We start from the raw sequence: 20,428 nt of genomic DNA, 5'->3' as shown, positions 1-20,428 counted from the left end.
TTGCCTATGTTACAAGGTGTGAAATTGAGTAAGACTCAAATCCCGACCACGGCAGAAAATAGAAAAGAGAATGAAAGTCATTCCCTATGCCTCAGTCATAGGTTCTATAAAGTATGCTATGTTATGTACCAGACCTATTATATACCTTGCTCTGAATTTGGCAAGAGAGTACAATAGTGATCTAGGAGTAGATCACTGGACATTGGTCAAAATTATCCTTAGTGGAATAAGGATATGATTCTCGATTATGGAGGTGACAAAAGGTTCGTCGTAAAGGGTTACGTCGATACAAGTTTTGGCACTAATCCAGATGACTCTAAAGTCTTAATCTGGATACATATTGAAAGTGGGAGCAATTACCTAGAGTAGCTCCGTGCAGAGCATTGTAGACATAGAATATTTGCAAAATACATACGGCTCTGAATATGACAGACCCGTTGACTAAGCTTCTCTCACGAGCAAAACATGATCACACCTTAGTGCTCTTTGGGTGTTAATCACATAGCGATGTGAACTAGATTATTGACTCTAGTAAACCCTTTGGGTGTTGGTCACATGACGATGTGAACTATGGGTGTTAATCATATACAGATATGAATATTGATGTTAAATCACATGGCGATGTGAACTAGATTATTGACTCTAGTGCAAGTGGGAGACTGAAGGAAATATGCCCTAGAGGCAATAATAAAGTTATTTTTTATTTCCTTATATCATGATAAATGTTTATTATTCATGCTAGAATTGTATTAACCGGAAACATAGACAAACATAGTGTCACTAGTATGCCTCTACTTGACTAGCTCGTTTATCAAAGATGGTTATGTTTCCTAGCCATGGACAAAAGAGTTGTTATTTGATTAACGGGATCACATCATTGGGAAAATGATGTGATTGACTTGACCCATTCCGTTAGCCTAGCACTTGATCGTTTAGTATGTTGCTATTGCTTTCTTCATAACTTATACATGTTCCTGTAACTATGAGATTATGCAACTCCCGTTTACCGGAGGAACACTTTGGGTACTACCAAACGTCACAACGTAACTGGGTGATTATAAAGGAGTACTACAGGTGTCTCCGAAGGTATATGTTGGGTTGGCGTATTTCAAGATTAGGTTTTGTCACTCCGATTGTCGGAGAGGTATCTCTGGGCCCTCTCGGTAATGCACATCACTATAAGCCTTGCAAGCAATGTAGCTAATGAGTTAGTTACGGAATGATGCATTACGTAACGAGTAAAGAGACTTGCCGGTAACAAGATTGAACTAGGTATTGGATACCGACGATCGAATCTCAGGCAAGTAACATACCGATGACAAAGGGAACAACGTATGTAGTTATGCGGTTTGACCGATAAAGATCTTCGTAGAATATGTAGGAGCCAATATGGGCATCCAGGTTCCGCTATTGGTTATTGACCGAGAATAGTTCTAGGTCATGTCTACAAAGTTCTCGAACCCGTAGGGTCCGCACGCTTAAGGTTTCGATGATAGTTTTATTATGAGTTTATGAGTTTTGATGTACCGAAGGAGTTTGGAGTCCTAGATGAGATCGGGGACATGACGAGGAGTCTCGAAATGGTCGAGACGTAAAGATCGATATATTGGACGACTATATTCGGACATCGGAAGGGTTCCGAGTGATTCGGGTATTTTCGGGGGTACCGGGGAGTTACAGGAATACGAGGAAGAAGCAATGGGTCTCATGGGCCAAGTGGTGGAAGAGAGGAGGCAGGGCGTGCGGCCCCCTAGCCCAAACCGAATTGGACTAGGGGGGCGGCCCCCCTTTCCTACTCTTCCTCCCTCTCCTTCCTTCTCCTTCTCCTTCCCTTCCTTCCCCTGTCCTAGTTGGACTAGGAAAGGAGGGAGTCACTCCTCCCTGGCGCGCCCTCCCTTGGCCGGCCGCCCCCTCCCCCTTGCTCCTTTATATACGGGGGCAGGCGGGCACCCCATGACACACAAGTTGATCTACGGATCGTTCCTTAGCCGTGTGCGGTGCCCCCCTCCACCATATTCCACCTCGGTCATATCGTCGCGGAGTTTAGGCGAAGCCCTGCGCCGGTAGAACATCATCATCTTCACCACGCCGTCGTGCTGACGGAACTCATCCCCGACGCTTTGCTGGATTGGAGCCCGGGGATCGTCATCGAGCTGAACGTGTGCTGAACTCAGAGGTGCCGTACGTTCGGTACTTGGATCGGTCGAATCGTAAAGACGTACGACTACATCAACCGCGTTGTCATAACGCTTCCACTTACGGTCTACGAGGGTACGTGGACAATACTCTCCCCTCTCATTGCCATGCCATCATCATGATCTTGCGTGTGCGTAGGAAATTTTTTGAAATTACTACGTTCCCCAACAAAAGGTAGGTGGTGGTGAGGCAAATGGTAAAACCAAGGTTGGGCCTTGCTGGAGGAGATTTACTCAAAGCGAACTGTCAAGGGGGTCCCATAAATCACCCGACCGCGTAAGGAACGCAAAATCCGGGAACATAACACCGGTATGACGGAAACTAGGGCGGCAAGAGTGGAACAAAACACCAGGCATAAGGCCGAACCTTCCACCCTTTACCAAGTATATAGATGCATTAATTAAATAAGAGATATTGTGATATCCCAACATAACCCTGTCCACCATGGAGCAATCTTCAACTTCACCTGCAACTAGCAACGCTATAAGAGGGGCTGAGCAAAAACGGTAACATAGACAAACAACAGTTTTCTAGGAAGGGTGAAAAGGTTAGAGGCTGACATGGCAATTTGGGGAGGCTTGAAGAGCAAAAGATAGGTAGCGCAGCATAGCGATAGAACGAAGCAACTAGCATAGCAATGATAGTAGTGAGATCCAAGGTGACGGTCATCTTGCCTGAAATCCCGCTAGGAAGAAGAACGAGTCCATGAAGAAGATGAAGCCACGAAGACGAACCAAGCGTAGACGAACGAATCCTCACGATCGCAACGAAACGGGAACTATCAAGAAGAAGCACACAACAAAGTAAACACACCACACATAGACAAGACATGATGCACAACCAAGCATGATGCATGAGAAAGCTAGATGAGGCTACTCATGGCAAGAGATGATGCAAACAAGAACAACACGTCAAGGCAAGTTTAAATGAGGCCGGAAACAACATATAACAATTCCGGTAAGTCCTCATATGTAAATTTCGAAATTGGTCCAGAACTGAATAAACTTTATGTTTAAGTTGTTAAACAGCAAGTTAAGATGCACCACGATGAACTACACGAAATTCTAGTCAAGTTACATATAAAGTTCATTTAGTTCGGAGCTACGGCCTAGAAGATATGAGCAAAACAAGTTAAGCATGGCATTGATGCAAAATGCACCCAAACATCAAGGAAACACCTCAAAACAAGGATGCAACATGAAAATATGAAACTTCATGCAAAAACAAGCAAGTTTCATCTAGAGCACACTCAAAACGGAGCAACGGTTCAACACACACACACACACTATACAAGATATGACAACAATCTGTCCATAACAACAACTAGGCATATTACAAGCATCAAAACAACATGCTACAGTACCATAACATAAGAAAAAAATGCATGGGCATGAAGTACAGGTAAAGCATGACAAAACATGAACACTGAGCTAACTCCAGAAATCACTAGATCATGCTCAAAATGACATGGCAAGATTGCAAATAATAACAGTTTCAGACATAACAGAAATAACATCAGGTTGCAATGTTTAGAGCTATCAAACAACATGTTACAGGAACTTAACATGGCAAACAAAGGCATGGCATGAATCTACTAATCTCATATAACAAAAGTCCCTTACTGACCATGAGCCAAAAAGGATCAGAAGATATGATGGCACCCATGTAAACATGGCAAGTTATATGACAGATTCATACATGGCAGGAACAACAATAAGTAGGCATGTTGGTGAGATTGAAACACTCACTACAGAGCAATACATGGCATGGAAAGACAACCAACATTAAGAAGACATGTTTATGAAGCTAAGCATGGCAAGAGCAAGTTTATAGCATGCTTGGATCACTAACAACAATCTTGGCAACATTGAACTTAATGTTAACAGGCTGACAAAAACATTAATTAACAACTTGAGAGCAAGATTACAACAGGTTACAGCAGGCTATAAATGCAACCAGGGGCATGAATGGATAGAGCATGACATGTATAACAAATCATCCTTAGTGAACATCTCCAGATTATGCATAGAATGACTTGTAGCAGCAGGTTTACATAGCAACAAAATATAACAGAATCAGTCAGGAAAACAGCAACAGTAAGTACCCTACTTAACAAGCTCGATGCACTCAGTACAAGACTCACAAAAATACATGGATGGCACCACTGTAAAGATGGCATGGCATAGCACAAAACACATGTAGAGCTCATGCTCAAAGGATGCACACATCAAACATGGCAAAAATGACAAATGAGCAAGTTATAACAGTTTCAGCAGATTAACATCACATAGCACTCTTGCGACGATGATTCAGGCATCAAGATGAACTCAAATGAACATGATTCAATGGAACGAAATGAATTACTCGTCGAGGCGAACAATTTGACATATTACACGTCCAAAATGGAGTCATGGATGCGGAGTTATGATGCGTTGAACAGGACACCAGAATGCTGAGAAACTCAGGGACTTGGTGAAAAAATATACCTCCGCGAAAGTCAACGCGGGATGGAGGGATCCGGGACGAAGGGATCCGGGAATGGGGCCGCGTTTGGTTGGATGCGTGGGTGGATCTGATCCACCCCAACTCCGGCGATGACGACGGCGGTTCCGGCGAGGGGCTCTGGCGAGGAGGCACGGGAGAAGGTCGGGGAGGTCGGGGGCTCCCGGCCGGACGCGGCTCCGGCGGAGGAGCGCGGGAACCGAGGCGGCAACATGGGCAATGGCACGGGGCGGTGATCACGGCCCCGGGCTGGAACCGGCCGGGCGCCACGGAGGCGGTCCGGCGAAGGGCGGCGGGGTCGATAGAGAAGCCGCGCGCGGCGGCGGCGCTACTCGGCGACGGCCGGTGGGCGGAGGGGGCGGCGACCGGGGAGACGCCGGCGAGGGACGAGGCCCGGCGAGGTCGGTCCGGCGGCGCACCGGCGGCAGGGCGCCACGCGGCGGCGCGGGCAGCGCAAGGGCGCGGGCGAGGCGTCGGCGTGGGGTCCGGCCGCGGGGCGGCGGCGACGAGGCGCCCGGCGGGCGGCGGGATCTGGGCCCGCGCGGGCCCCGGATGGGCTACGCGGGCCGGCGGCGAGGGTGGCGGCGGCGCGCCACGTGGCGGCCTCCTATTGGCGCGGGGAGCGGCGGCGGACATGTCCGGTCCAGATCGGACGTGTCCGGCGGGCAAGAGGAGCGGGACTAGGGTTTCGGGGGGATTCATCCGCGAAAATAGAAGGGGAGGGACGTTTATATAGGTAGAGGGAGCTAGGAGAGTCCAAATGAGGTGCGGTTTTCGGCCACGCGATCGTGATCGAACGACCGAGAGCATGGAGGGGGTTAGGATGGGTTTTGGGCCACTTTGGAGGGGTGTTGGGCTGCAAAGAGAAAGGGCTTTAACGGTTCCCCGGTTAACCATTGGAGTATCAAACGACCTCCAAAATGGCACGAAACTTGACAGGCGGTCTACCGGTGCTATACCAAGGCCGCTTGGCAAACCTCGGTCCATTCCGAGAATGTTTAACACCCGCACACAAAAAGAGGCCAAAGGGGGACGCCGGAGGACATAGGAGTGCCGGATTGCAAACCGGACAACGGGGAAAAAGCTCGGATGCATGAGACGAACACGTATGCCAACGCGATGCACATGATGACATGATATGAACTGCAGATGATGACATGGCAAAGTGCAACATGCAAGCAAATGACAAGGCAACTATGGCGAATAACTGGCGGACACCTGGCGCCACGAATCCGGGGCGTTACACATCAACATCTTGTGCTTGTGATCTACATCTCCGAAGTACCGTCATGATCACCATCGTCACCGGCGCGACACCTTGATCTCCATCGTAGCATCGTTGTTGTCTCGCCAACTATTGTTTCTACGACTATCACTACCGCTTAGTGATAAAGTAAAGCAATTACAGGGCAATTGCATTGCATACAATAAAGCGACAACCATATGGCTCCTGCCAGTTGCCGATAACTCGGTTACAAAACATGATCATCTCATACAATAAAATATAGCATCACGTCTTGACCATATCACATCACAACATGCCCTGCAAAAACAAGTTAGACGTCCTCTACTTTGTTGTTGCAAGTTTTACGTGGCTGCTACGGGCTGAGCAAGAACCGTTCTTACCTACGCATCAAAACCACAACGATAGTTCGTATAGTTAGTGTTGTTTTAACCTTCTCAAGGACCGGGCGTAGCCACACTCGGTTCAACTGAAGTTGGAGAAACTGACACCCGCCAGCCACCTGTGTGCAATGCACGTCAGTAGAACCAGTCTCGCGTAAGCGTACGCGTAATTTGTCGGTCCGGGCCGGTTCATCCAACAATACCGCCGAACCAAAGTATGACATGCTGGTAAGCATTATGACTTGTATCGCCCACAACTCACTTGTGTTCTACTCGTGCATTTAACATCAACGCATAAAACCAGGCTCATATGCCACTGTTGGGGAACGTAGTAATTTCAAAAAAAAATCCTACGCACACGCAAGATCATGGTGATGCATAGCAACGAGAGGGGAGAGTGTGTCCACGTACCCTCATAAACCGAAAGCGGAAGCGTTAGCACAACGCGGTTGATGTAGTCGTACGTCTTCATGATTCGACCGATCAAGTACCGAACGCACGGCACCTCCGAGTTCAGCACACGTTCAGCTTGATGACGTCTCTTGAACTCCGATCCAGCCGAGCTTTGAGGGAGAGTTCCGTCAGCATGGCGGCGTGGTGACGATGATGATGTTCTACCGACGTAGGGCTTCACCTAAGCACCGCTACGATGGTGGAGGGGGGCACCGCACACGGCTAAGAGATCTCAAGGATCAATTGTTGTGTCTCAAGGGGGTGCCTCCCTCCCCGTATATAAAGGAGTGGAGGAGGGGGAGGGGGCCGGACACCCTTGGCGCGCCCCATGAGGAGTCCTACTCCCACCGGGAGTAGGACTCCCCCCCTTCCTTGTTGGAGTAGAGAGGAGAGGGAAGGAAAGAGAGGGGGAAAGGAAAGGGGGGCGCCGCCCCCCTCCTTGTACAATTCGGACTTGGGGGGGAGGGGCGCGCGGCTGCCCCTTGGCCGCCTCTCCCCTTCCACCACTTGGGCCCATGATGCCCATTAACCTCCGGGGGGGTCCGATAACCCCCCGGTACTCCGGTATATATATATCCTATAACCTCAGGAACCATTCCGGTGTCCGAATATAGTCGTCCAATATATCAATCTTCATGTCTCGACCATTTCGAGACTCCACGTCATGTCCGTGATCACATATGGGACTCTGAACTACCTTCGATACATCAAAACACATAAACTCATAATATAACCGTCATCTAACTTTAAGCGTACGGATCCTACGGGTTCGAGAACTATGTAGACATGACCGTGACACGTCTCCGGTCAATAACCAATAGTGGAACCTGGATTCTCATATTGGCTCCTACATATTCTACGAAGATCTTTATCGGTCAAACCGCATAACAACATACGTTGTTCCCTTTGTCATCGGTATGTTACTTGCCCGAGATTCGATCGTCGGTATCTGAATACCTAGTTCAATCTCGTTACCGACAAGTCTCTTTACTCATTACGTAATGCATCATCCCGTAACTAACTCATTAGCTACATTGCTTGCAAGGCTTATAGTGATGTGCATTACCGAGAGGGCCCAGAGATACCTCTCCGACAATCGGAGTGACATATCCTAATCTCAAAATACGTCAACTCAACAATTACCTTCGGAGACACCTGTAGAGCACCTTTATAATCACCCAGTTACGTTATGACGTTTGGTAGAACACAAAGTGTTCCTCCGGTAAACAGGAGTTACATAATCTCGTAGTCATAGGGACATGTATAAGTCATGAAGAAAGCAATAGCAACATACTAAACGATCAAGTGCTAAGCTAACGGAATGGGTCAAGTCAACCACATCATTCTCCTAATGATGTGATCCCATTAATCAAATGACAACTCATGTCTATGGTTAGGAAACTTAACCATCTTTGATTCACGAGCTAGTCAAGTAGAGGCATACTAGTGACACTCTGTTTGTCTATGTATTCACACATGTATTATGTTTCCGGGTAATACAATTCTAGCATGAATAATAAACATTTATCATGATATGAGGAAATAAATAATAACTTTATTATTGCCTCTAGGGTATATTTCCTTCAATTGGGCGAGGACTAAGTGTTCTTAGCTCAAGGGGAATAAGGTGAAGATGCGGTCTTCTGAGTTGAATCTCAGCCTCCCTAACCATACGTACAATTGTCACAGCAACTGGAACTGGTCTACCAAATCCTTGTCCTCACCAAGCAACTGGTTCTATCCTTCTCTTCCCTTTACTTACAGTTTGTCTTTGTGGAGTCATTGCATGCTTGCATGATCTGATTATCATCACTGTGAACTGTTTGTTGTTTAGCTTCATACTATCTTCCTTCCTGATCCATACTACCTAGCTGTTGATAGTCTTCGTGCTCTCATTTCATTACTTACTTGACTATGGCTTGTCTAGTGTAGTCTACCTTCCGATGCATATCAATAGGTTCATTTCTATTGTTTGTCTTCAAATCCCTCGTGTTTTGAAGAATTTCATAAAAAATGCCTATTCACCCCCCTCTAGTCAATAACTAGAACTTTTAAGAGGTCTCACTCTTCTTACTGTAGCAGTATGGTACTAAACTTCCCACACTTCCCACCACTTGTCGTACACATGCATGGGCCTTAGAGATTAACCAAGGATTATTGTCTTATATGGGCCTAAGCCCATCCATAATCCATCAATCCCCCACTAGATCTCGAGGCACATAAGTTTGTCAACTGTTCCAAACAATGTTTGATATACCAAAATTTTCAATGGAGACTGTTAAGTTGAACTTCCACCTAGAGCAATAGGATTAGACTTCTTCACAAGTGAACAATGGGCTATGCCTTGAATTGTCAGTTTGGCATGTAGAAGTTTCGCCTATTGTTAGCTGATATGTGGCTGTCAGACCCCACGGGTGGAGCTTATTAGTCATACTCCATACCTTCTCATGAGCTTCCAAGAGATCACCCAATCTCATAGACTGTGACCAATAGTCGGGCTCACATAGGTGTGTTCCTCCAAAGAATGCTCTGTAGGTTAGCGTCTTGCTTACATAAGCTTTGGAACACATTAAGACAAAATTCAGCCTGCCTTACAAAATTGAGTGTATTATGCATCTCCAATGGAGTGGGTTAATTAAGGATACTCTCCTCAGTTGACCGCTGGATTGTTTTCCCAGGTCCTAATCGCGAGATCTCTGATCACATAGGTTGGGTTACCCCCATGGCAACTTACGTGGGTCTCATGCCCATCTCCCTCGATGCATTTTCTATCGCAATACATGATATCCCTTTCGCAAAAGGGTCTGCCAGATTTTTAGCAGTCTGGATATAATCCAATGCTATCACTCCGGAGTTTCTTGATTTTCTGACAGCTTTCAATCTTCTTCGTATGTGCTTTGTGGATTTCATATTGTCCTTTGAACTCTTAGCCTTGGCAATCACAGTTTGGTTGTCACAGTTCGTAAGGACAGTCGGGACTGGTTTATCAACCACTGGCAAATCCATCAAAATCTCTCGAAGCCATTCTGCTTCGATGCATGATGTGTCTAATGTTGTGAGTTCTGCTTCCATAGTCGATATTGTTAAGATCGTTTGCTTGCAAGACTTCCAGGAAACAGCACCACCACCAAGTGTGAAGACCTTTCATCTCATCAGCATCAGATATCCAATTCGAATCACTATACCCCTCAAGTACCATCTGGTACCCAGAATAGTGAATCTCGTAGGTCATAGTACCTTCTACGTACCTTTCAAATAGCGCATCACTTGCTCAACAACATGCCAATGCACATCTCCTGTATTGGAAACAAACCGGCTCAGTTTGCACACAACAAATGAGATGTCAGGACGAGTAGCACAAGCTAGGTACATTAGTGAACCAGCCATTTGAGAATATCTCAATTGATCTATAGTCGTGCCTTCGAACTTTCAAATCCGCACGCTAGGATCATATGGTGTTGCAGAAGGTTTGTAGTCTGAATATCCAAAACGGCTCAAAATCTTCTCAATGTAGTGGGACTGCAAAAGTGTAATTCCACCCTCAGTATCTCTCAGTAGCTTGATGTTCAAGATAACATCAGCCACACCCAGGTCTTTCATCTCAAAGTTATGAGAAAGAAAAGCCTTGACCTCCTCAATGACTTTGAGGTGGGTCCTAAATACCAGTATGTCATCGACATACAGACACAGTATTACTCCTTCGCCTCCACCATAGTGATAGTATACACATGTGTTAGCTTCATTAACAACAAAGCCAACAGATGTCAAAGTTGTATTAAACTTCTCATGACATTGCTTAGGCGCTTGTTTCAGGCCATACAAAGATTTTACTAGCTTGCACACCTTTCTTCCCTGACCATTTACTACAAAGCCATCTAGCTATTGCATGTAAATTTCCTCATATAGCTCTCCGTTAAGGAAAGTCGTCTTAACATCCATCTGATGAACGAGAAGACCATGTGAGGTGGCCAAAGCGAGTAAAACTCGAATGGTTGTTAGTCTAGCCACAGGTGAGTAAGTATCAAAGAATTCCTCTTCTTCTTTCTGGGTATAACCCTTGGCCACAAGCCTAGCCTTGTACTTCTCAACAGTACCATCGGGCCTAAGCTTCCTTTTGAACACCCACTTACAACCCAATGGTTGGCAACCATAAGGACGACCAGTGATCTCCCATCGTCCATTGGCCATGATGGGATCCATCTCGCTACGGACCGCATCCTTCTAGTAGTTAGCATCCGGAGATGAATAGGCTTCTGAAATGGAACTGGGAGTGTCATCATCCACGAGGTACACGAGGAAATCATCACCAAAAGACTTTGCAGTCCTTTGTCTCTTGCTCCCAATAGGAGCTTCCTCGTCATCCTCTAATGAGCTTTCATCACTTTTGTATTCATAATATTCCATCAGAATGGCAGGTTCAGGAGTCTCATCAAATTCCAGTCTAGAAGTGCCTTGCATATCATGGGGAAAATATCCTCAAAGAATGTAGCATCCTTAGACTCTATAATTGTACCGACCTTCTTGTCAGGTACTTCAGATTTCACTACTAGAAATCTATAGCCAACGCTATTCTTTGCGTAGCCCAAATTAACGCAGTCCACAGTCTTTGGTCCAAGCTTACGCTTTTTGGGGATTGGCACATTGACTTTCGCCAAATAGCCCCAAGTGCGCAAGTAAGAGAGTGTAGTTCTTTTCTTTTCCCATTGCTCGTAGGGAGTAGTCTCATTATCCTTCGCATGAGCTTTATTCAGGACATGACATGATGTCAATACAGCCTCCCCCCACCATGCCTTGGACAAACCCGATGTATCTAACATGGCGTTAGCCAAATCTGTTAGAGTACGGTTTTTCTGTCTGGCAACCCCGTTTGACTGGGGTGAATAGGGAGGCGTCCTCTCATGAATAATACCATGTTTCGTACAGAATAAATCGAACTCACTAGAAAAATACTCTCCACCACGATCAGACCGGACTCGTTTTTTTTCTCAAGTTGGTTCTCAACTTCAGCCTTATAGATTTTAAAGTAGTGTAGAGCCTCATCCTTTGTATTTAACAAATACACATAACATATTCTAGTGGAATCATCAATCAAAGTCATGAAGTATTTATTTCCACCTTTAGTCAACACACCATTCATCTCACAGAGATCTGAATGTGTGAGCTCTAGTGGTGCCAGGTGTCTCTCCTTCGCAGGCTTGTGAAGCTTACGAGGTTGCTTTGCTTGCACACACGCATGGCACTTAGATCCTTTGGCTAAAGTGAAACTCGGGATTAGATTCATCTTAGCTAACCGCGTCATACAACCGAAATTTATGTGAAAAAGACGTGAACGCCAAACCTCACATTTGTTCACATTAGAATGAATTTGGTTCACGACTTTATTACAGAAATCCTCCAGGGAAAGGCGGAACAAACCACCACAATCATATTCTTTTCCAACAAATAGTCCATACCGAGATACGACTACTTTGTTAGACTCAAATACTAACTTAAACCCTTCTTTAAATAGAAGGGAGCCACTAACGAGATTCTTCTTGATGGCAGGGACATGCTGCACGTTCTTCAGTTGCACGATCTTTCCCGAAGTAAACTTCAGATCTACCATGCCAACACCATGAACAGAAGCATGCGAGCCATTCCCCATCAGGACGGAACAATCTCGTGCGACCTGGTAAGAAGAAAACAAAGACACATTAGCATACACATGAATATTGGCCACAATATAATGTCAACCCACCAATCGGTGGATTGACAAACTGAAAGTACGATAAACAGATTACCATGCGTAGATGCCCCATCATCGTTGCTCAAAGTGACATTGACAGACTTGGCGTCCTGTCCTGGCTTATTGTACTTGTTTGGGCACTTGTTTGCCCAATGTTCCTTTGAACCACAACTAAAGCAGCCATCTCTCCTTTTGTTTTTCTTCTTACCCTTCTTCTTAAAGGTAGTATTTTGTTGGACAGAGTTCTTTCCCTTGAACTTGTGGAAGTTCTTATGCACCACATTGGCGCTAGAAGAACCCTCTGCCCTTTCACGTGTGAGTCATTTGCTCTCGAGTTCTATTCAACACTTAGATGACCAATGACATCCTCAATAGAGAATTCACGTCTCAAGTGCTTGAGAGAAGTAGCAAAGTGCCTCCATCCAAGAGGGAGTTTTGCAATAATGCAACCCGCGACAAACTTGTCCGGTAACTCACACTTCAGGAGCTCCAGCTCCTTAGCGATGCATTGTATCTCATGAGCCTGGTCCAATACAGAATGTTTACCAACCATTTTGTAATCATGGAACTGCTACATAGCATACAACTCGCTTCCAGCATCGGTTGTGCCGAATTTAGCTTCGAGTGCATCCCACAAATTCATGGCAACACGCACATGCAGAAACGTGTCGACTAGCTTGTCTCTGATCACAGTAAGAACGACTCCTACAAAGATGGTGGTTGCCTCCCTAAACGCATTCTCCTGTTCAGGAGCAATCGTTACCGTGGGAGACACACCACCAACCCAAAACACGTTCATTGTTGTGAGCCACAAGGCAGTCCTCGTCTACCAATGCTTAAAATGCGTCCCGGCAAACTTTTCCGATTTCAGAGTAGCGGTGAAGCCATGAGTCGAAAAGTGCCTAAAATAAGGTTTTTGGGTTGTTGGAAATATTAACACTTTACCGACTAGTCTAATCCACGAGTAAGCAGTAAACATGGCAAATACGGTATGCATCTCATACCGATACCTAAGCATGCTAGCACGTACAGTACATAGAACCGAAACATCTATGAACACCATATATACGATCATCACATGAACGACCAGATAGGGGATGAACGAGTCATACCCTCCGGTTGGCCAAGCCAACGCGGCGGCGGCAGCGGCAACCTTGGCATCGGCCGAGGCCTTCTTTTTGGCGGCTTTGTCATCGGCCATGGAGTCGATGCAGGGGGAGTAGTGGAAGCAGAGGCGGACGAAGACGGGGACTGATCGGGAGCAGTCGCGTCAAGACGCTCCCTAAAAACCTTATTACCGTTCTCCCGGGCAGGATCTCAAACGACAGGGTTCCTTGTCAGCCATGGAGTCGATGCAGGGGAAGTAGTGGAAGCAGAGGCGGACGAAGACGGGGACGGATCGGGAGCAGTCGCGTCGAGACGCTCCCTAAAAACCTTATTGTCGACGGGTAGACGGAGACGGCTAGGGTTGTGCGAGAGGGAGTGAGTGAACTGAGTTTTGGGTTCACTCCACTGGCCAGTGCCTTCTTATATAGGCCGTCGGGTAGATGGGCCTGGGCTGAGGCCCACGATCGAGTCCACAAACCGCTCCTATTCCCAAGCTCCCAATAGCAAGTGGAACAACTCCTATAAAGAGGTCTCACTCTTCTTACTGTAGCAGTATGGTACTAAACTTCCCACACTTCCCACCACTTGCCGTACACATGCATGGGCCTTAGAGATTAACTAGGGATTATTTTCTTATATGGGCCTAAGCTCATCCATAATCCATCAAAGCTCAATTTTTATCTCACTTTACCACATTTTTTTAGATATTTCTACTTTTTTTTCTGAATTTGTCAGATTTTTTCCTGAAGTATTTATGCCTAAAACTGGCCAGACAGGCCGGCCCGTTGCCCAGTAGTGCCGTGCCTGAGGGCCTGGAATCGTGCCGTGCCTGGCCCGTCTAAGGCCGCGCCGTGCCGTGCCGGCCCGTTGGCCAGTTTTGACCGGATGTCCGGTCCTTCCAGATTTATCTGTCTCCCGTGCCTTTCTCAAAAAAAAAAAAAAAAAAAAATCTGTCTCCCGTGCCCATCGGTAGCGAAACCCTAGAATCGAATCGAACCGAGGCGAGGCAGAAGGCAGAGGCGGCGGCGGAGACGAGCGGAGAGGAAATCGAGGATAAGGCGAAGGAAGAGGCAATCATGTCCCTCCGGCGGACCGTCGGTCTCGTCCTCTCACGGAGGTTCTCGCCGCGGGTGATCCGAAGGGCGGCTCCTGCACGCTCTTTCCACACCTTGGTGAGTCTCCCCCCGTTGTTGTACTCAGATCTGCAACTCCAGGCTCCCCTCTCATGTTCCTCATCCCGATCGATACAGAAGGAACTCCCTGTAGGTGATGGCCTTCGTGGTGCTGCTGGTGTGGCCGCGGCTGCGATTGCCGGTGTTGGAGCCTGGGCAGTTCAGTATTTCAGGAAAGGCCCAGATGATGACGAGTCAGGTAGATTCCTCGTATTCGTTAGCTCCGGGGTTTCATGTAAGGAACCACCACCTCATGCATATATACCTGGCTTCTTGTGCAGCTGCTCGCAAGAAAGAGGAGGACATGAAGGCGAGGTTCGAGGATTGGATGAAGGAGTACAACAAGACATACCGCGACGAGGAAGAGAAGGCTATGCGGTTCCAAGTGTTCAAGGACACCGTCAAGTCGATTGAATCGTTGCCCCCATCTACCCAGAAGAAGTTGCTTCCACCTAATGGTTTTGCAGACTTAACAAGCAAGGAACTCCCGTGCATCGAGCCCTGTATCGATGATGATTTAGATGATATAGACGGCGAAGAGTACCGCCAGAACAAGTTCCTTGCCGAGAATGAGAACGGTATCTTCTTTTACTGTTTGTTATCGCTTGCTAGCTTGAATTATGATGACTTTACCCTGTTGTTTTGGATGTCAAATTGGAGCTATATATTGTGGTTTATATAGGTTATATGACTTTACCCTGTTTTAGATATCGCATCTCTAATTAAACTTCCCTCCCTACTTGTAGTAACGCTAGCTTGGAACATACTCTTATTCCTTTTCCGTGAGTGTTTGAATTTTCAGAGAAATCAGATCGTGTTATCTCTATGCTTCTGCATTACATCTTATTATTAATTATCTAGACTTTGATTCATTGGCGGTTAATTGATGAAACAGATAGCAACTAGGTTTGTAGTTGCATTACAGCCAGTAGGCACTAGGCAGTAGGAACTGTGCACTAAGAGCACTGAACTCTGTCCTGGTTAGTCTTCAGTTGAACAAGAAACAAAGTTTGTTTTGTGGACAGTTGAAATATAAATGGAGTCAATTTTATAGCCATCCATTTGGCCTTACAGTCTGCTAACATGTAGCTTTTGTGCGAAAACAGGAGAAGAAGTCGTATGGTAGCCAGAATGGAAGCCAGCCGTGAACAATCAGGCAACTCAAGTCTCTGCCTAGAAACAATATCCGGTGCAAATCAGGTGGCTGGTGTAGTTAAAATTAAATAACTTGGGGCACTGCTTTAAGTTTGGTGCTATGTTAATCTGAACCATGTGTGGCTTGTGTAGTTAAATTAAGCAGCTTGGGCACTGCTTTAAGTTTGGTGCTATGTTAACCTGAACCATGTGTGGCTGGTGTAGTTAAATTACGTAGCTTGGGCATTGCCGTATGTTAATCTGAACCATGTGTGGCTGGTGTAGTTAAATTAAGTAGCTTGGGCATTGCCGTATGTTAATCTGAACCATGTGTGGCTGGTGTAGTTAAATTAAGTAGCTTGTGATGCTGTTTTAAGTTTACTGCTATGTTAACCTGAATCATGTGATGCCGAACATTTATGGCTTGATCCTGTCACTGTGATTCTTGATTCTGGTATTTATGTTTCATTTGTGCTGGTATGTTATATTTTGGTTGTGTTGGTACTTGGTAACGTAACGGCATAATACTGACTGGAGCTTTGTTTTTATAACGTGTTATAAGGAAAAAAATACGAACGTGGTTATCATTTATCAAATGCTTCTGCTCAGAATTAGGTAGTCAGGAACTAGAAAAGCAGATTACTGGTTCTTATGCAAAGATAAATTATGAGTTGAAATAGTAGTCTGCTTTTCATAATCCATTCATGTAACAAAATTGACACAAAATAGTGTGTACACATGTTCTAGTTATTCATGCTTTGTGTACACTATCTTAGTCTGAGCGCACACATACAGTTGCACAGCCATTCAGTTTTAGTTCTTTTCACCCAAGATTCATCAGAATCAGGATTCTGAGAAACTTATCAACCCCCCACAGATTTTATTCTAAGATTATGGCATGAGTTGTGTGCTGAAATTGTAATGCCCCTAGATTGAAAATTGTGCCAAATTGCTAATATTTGGTTGGTTCGAACGGATTCTTGTTGAATATGAGCACAAAAAATACTTTATGAATATAATAAAGTGTTGAAAATTAAGTGAATCCAAGTAAAAAAAAGGCCTATCCTCCATGTAAATAATAAGTGAATCAACAGTTCCCTGCCAACTATAAATATGTCCGCGTGTTCTTTTTTGACCATTTAAACAGTAGGAAAGGCTTGTATCTGCATTTGTATTAAGGTACCCAAAAAGGTTACATACTCCAAGAAAAAAAAGGCCTATCCTCCATGTAAATAATAAGTGAATCAACAGTTCCCTACCAACTATAAATATGTCCGCGTGTTCTTTTTTGACCATTTAAACAGTAGGAAAGGCTCGTATCTGCATTTGTATTAAGGTACCCAAAAAGGTTACTTACAATGGGGGCACCCACTATGGGGTGTGTGTGTGGTGGGGGGGGGGGGGGGGGGGGGGGGGGGGTTAGGAAGCATAAAACAAGACAGGGCCTGCAAGCACAAGATTCTCCTAAAGCTCAGATTGCTAAAATCAGATTTGAATCCTCGCTTCCAGGATGCAACCGTTGGGGAGACCCCATGATGCCATAAGGAAGATGTCCATGAACATTGGTATGTTGTGATTGATTCTTCTTGGCAAGCTCAATGAGTTTCAGCTCATCAGAGTGTTGAGGTCCAGTTTATGCCCAAGGCCCCCCAGCACATTAGGTGCTCTACTGTTTCTTCAACATGGTTGGCACATACTAGTAGGCAGTCAAAGTTATTCCCAATGTTGTGGTGCCTCCGTTTCAGCATGTTTCGGGTGTTGAGTCTGTCTGAAAGTAGGAGCCATCTGAAAACTTTTATTTTTGGTATGTTGGTTGACTTCCACAGTCACTTAAACACTTGATGGGCTTGTACCTCTCTGAAATAGTATGCGGAGTACTCCTTGGTTCTGAATTCAGTCTTCCGTACAACCAGATGTCATGGTTTTGTCCAGAGATGTCCGTGTCAAGGGTTTCAGTTTGCATATGTTTCACTTCTTCGTGGGCGAGGATGGATGGTAGTTAAACACTGCATGCAGGTCTGTAACTTGCAGGGAGTCCTTGATCGAGATATCCTCTCTTGTTGTGTATGAGTATGCTCGTGGGAAATTTTCAGAGAAAATATTTTGATTCCATTAATCTTTCCAGAAGAGGGCTGTGTCACCACAATGCACCTGGACCGGAGTGATCCCTCTGTAGATCGGGGGCTAAGCTGCATCACTTTGAGAACATTCTGCTTATGTGGCAAGTAATAATTAATAAAAGGTGGTAACATAATATGTTACTTCCCATGCAGCCAGTGAGTTACGTTCACACCATCATCAGTCTTTTTCCTCCACAAACACTAGCGTCAGATTTTATCAAGTTACTCTACGATCTTGGGGTGGAGTCGGATCGTTCCCATGGAGAAGACCACGATCGATGTAATGATCGAATTGACAAGGGCCAGTTACCAGCGTACGGCATTGTGGTTGTGATCTTGCGTTCAGCTCTGCACACCAAAGGAGTCAAGGTCTTGAATTGATGGTTTTGTGGCTCCCAGGGGCAAACCTAGGCGTGACATTGAGGTCGATGCTGGCCACGGGAGCGGGGATGACCGGCGCGATCACGCTGTCGTCCGACGACATAGAGAAGCGGATTGCACCATGGTCGCGCAACGGATGGAGAATGCCCGTCTCCAGTGGTGGTCGCGCAACGGATGGAGAATGCCCGTCTCCAGTGGTGTGGAGGAGCTCGATGACTGCCACTGTGGAGGGCGAACGACAGACAAGAAGTGCTCGTCACGACCATGGCAGTGGCGGTAAGAATGGTCGGCATGGGTTGGATGAACCGTAGCATGAGGACGGCATGTTGCTTCGCTGCCTGCGTGGCCTTTGCGACGAGGGCCCCTTATCCTCAACGGTGGCCTTGTGTTGCGCGACAGCGGCCTGGGCAGCACCCTTCCTCTCCGCAGCAATGACCCTCCTGCCAGCCCTCTTCGTCGTTTCTCGGGTGAGTTGTGCTGGCGTGAGCACCTTCTGGGGTTTCTTCTTCTTCGGGGCCACAGGGAGGACACCCGTGGCGGCCGGGATGGCGGCGGCATCGTTTGGGGTGATGGCCATGGCGGAAGCCGTTTGCGTCGGCGCGTTGGGCCGCGTTATCTGTCCGACCCAAACGGGCAGGAACGGACCAAATGCAGCCGCACGTTGGAGTTGGCCTGAGCAATAAATCCCTCGTGCGGCTGGCATCCGCTGGATCCCCTTAGATCGCCGGTTCTCTTGCTAGCGTCGCCTCATCGTCCGTAGATGATAAATGGGCGATTGAACCCAATCAACGATAGGCCTTCAAGAAAGCTCCAGAATAGCTACCCATTAGGACACGCGGACCAGTCATGATAAACGAGCACTGAAACGATCGCCAGGACTTGAACCCGGGTCTCTCGGGTGAGAGACGAGTATCCTAACTACCTAGACCACGACGGATCACATGCTAAATCGAAAACAGTAAAGCTTAATTAATTCATTAGCTGGTCTCACAGGAATTACAAGTCTCCGCCACAGACAGATCAGTTTTAGTCCCTTCTTAAACACTAGTAAACGTGCACGTGCAACGCACGTCTCAAGCAAAGCAACCTATACAATTCACGTGGGTATTGAATATCCAAATTCATATGAAAATAAATTAATTTTCATGTAACAGAAGCTCTCTTGGGTGAAATGAAGCTCACTATATACTATTCCCTCGGTTCACAAATGCTATAATTTGGATATTTCAATATGAACTATATACGGACTCAAATGAGTGAACAAACACACTAAAACGTGTCTATCTACATCCGTTCATATAAAGTTAGAACATCTTATATTTGTGAATGGAGGGAGTACTAAGTCTGCACTTGTGTCATCTTGATCAAAGCAGCCTATGAAATTCATGCGAGTATTGAATTCTAAATTTAGATTCCAGAAATTTGATGTGGGGTGGGGGTTAGAAATATATTGTAACGCCCCGAGACCGATGCTCGAGAAGACTTCCATATATTCCGGGTTTCGCCGTGTGTTTCATTTGTGCCTGCCCTTTTTATTTTTGCATTGCATCATGTCATCATGCCATCATCCCATAAATCTTTTGCAACTCAACTAAATAAATGGCATGGATCTTTGATCCATTTAAATCGAGGGATATTCACATGGTGATTTCTCTTTAAAACATATTCAAAGTCTCCTACTATTATTAGGGAGCTATATTAAATATTCCACTAATTCGGAATCACCCATAAACACACCTGCAAAATAATTCGTTCCTTTTCTGCTTCAAGTTTGGTCTCCAACCTTGCCATGTATTCTTTTATCATATTCCGGAGCTCCACCAAAAATCCAAACATTTTTGGACCTTCCCAAACCTCACTTCCTATTCAAATCATTTGAATTTAAATCAAATGAGTTTGAATTTAAACTTTCGGTCATGCCCACTTCTATTTTTCTTGGATCAAGCTCATTTCTATGAGTCCGGGAAAATTGTCCGCATGCGCAAATTCTTTCCCTAACCCTCTCTTCTTTT

At 45.9% G+C, this 20,428-nt stretch overlaps 1 protein-coding gene across 1 annotated transcript; it reads left to right on the top strand.

The window, feature by feature from the left end:
• Window positions 1-14,512: 14,512 nt before the first annotated feature.
• Window positions 14,513-16,296, top strand: LOC123159784 (chymopapain). Its single transcript, XM_044577611.1, has 4 exons — window positions 14,513-14,781; window positions 14,860-14,980; window positions 15,063-15,359; window positions 15,888-16,296. Exons 1-4 carry the CDS (start codon window positions 14,686-14,688, stop codon window positions 15,905-15,907), a joined length of 534 nt encoding a protein of 177 aa, XP_044433546.1. The 5' UTR covers window positions 14,513-14,685; the 3' UTR covers window positions 15,908-16,296.
• Window positions 16,297-20,428: the final 4,132 nt, after the last annotated feature.

Source organism: Triticum aestivum, chromosome 7B, assembly GCF_018294505.1.
Source record: "Triticum aestivum cultivar Chinese Spring chromosome 7B, IWGSC CS RefSeq v2.1, whole genome shotgun sequence".
NCBI lineage: Eukaryota > Viridiplantae > Streptophyta > Magnoliopsida > Poales > Poaceae > Triticum > Triticum aestivum.
Note: the sequence above shows the minus strand (reverse complement) of the source record. Positions and strands in the feature narration are given on the sequence as shown.

Coding starts and splice junctions, on each gene's coding strand:
- LOC123159784 (XM_044577611.1), top strand. CDS start 14,686: ATGTCCCTCCGGCGGACCGTCGGTCTCGTCCTCTCACGGAGGTTCTCG. Junction 14,981..15,062: donor CCCAGATGATGACGAGTCAG/GTAGATTCCTCG, acceptor CTTCTTGTGCAG/CTGCTCGCAAGAAAGAGGAG. Junction 15,360..15,887: donor CCTTGCCGAGAATGAGAACG/GTATCTTCTTTT, acceptor GTGCGAAAACAG/GAGAAGAAGTCGTATGGTAG.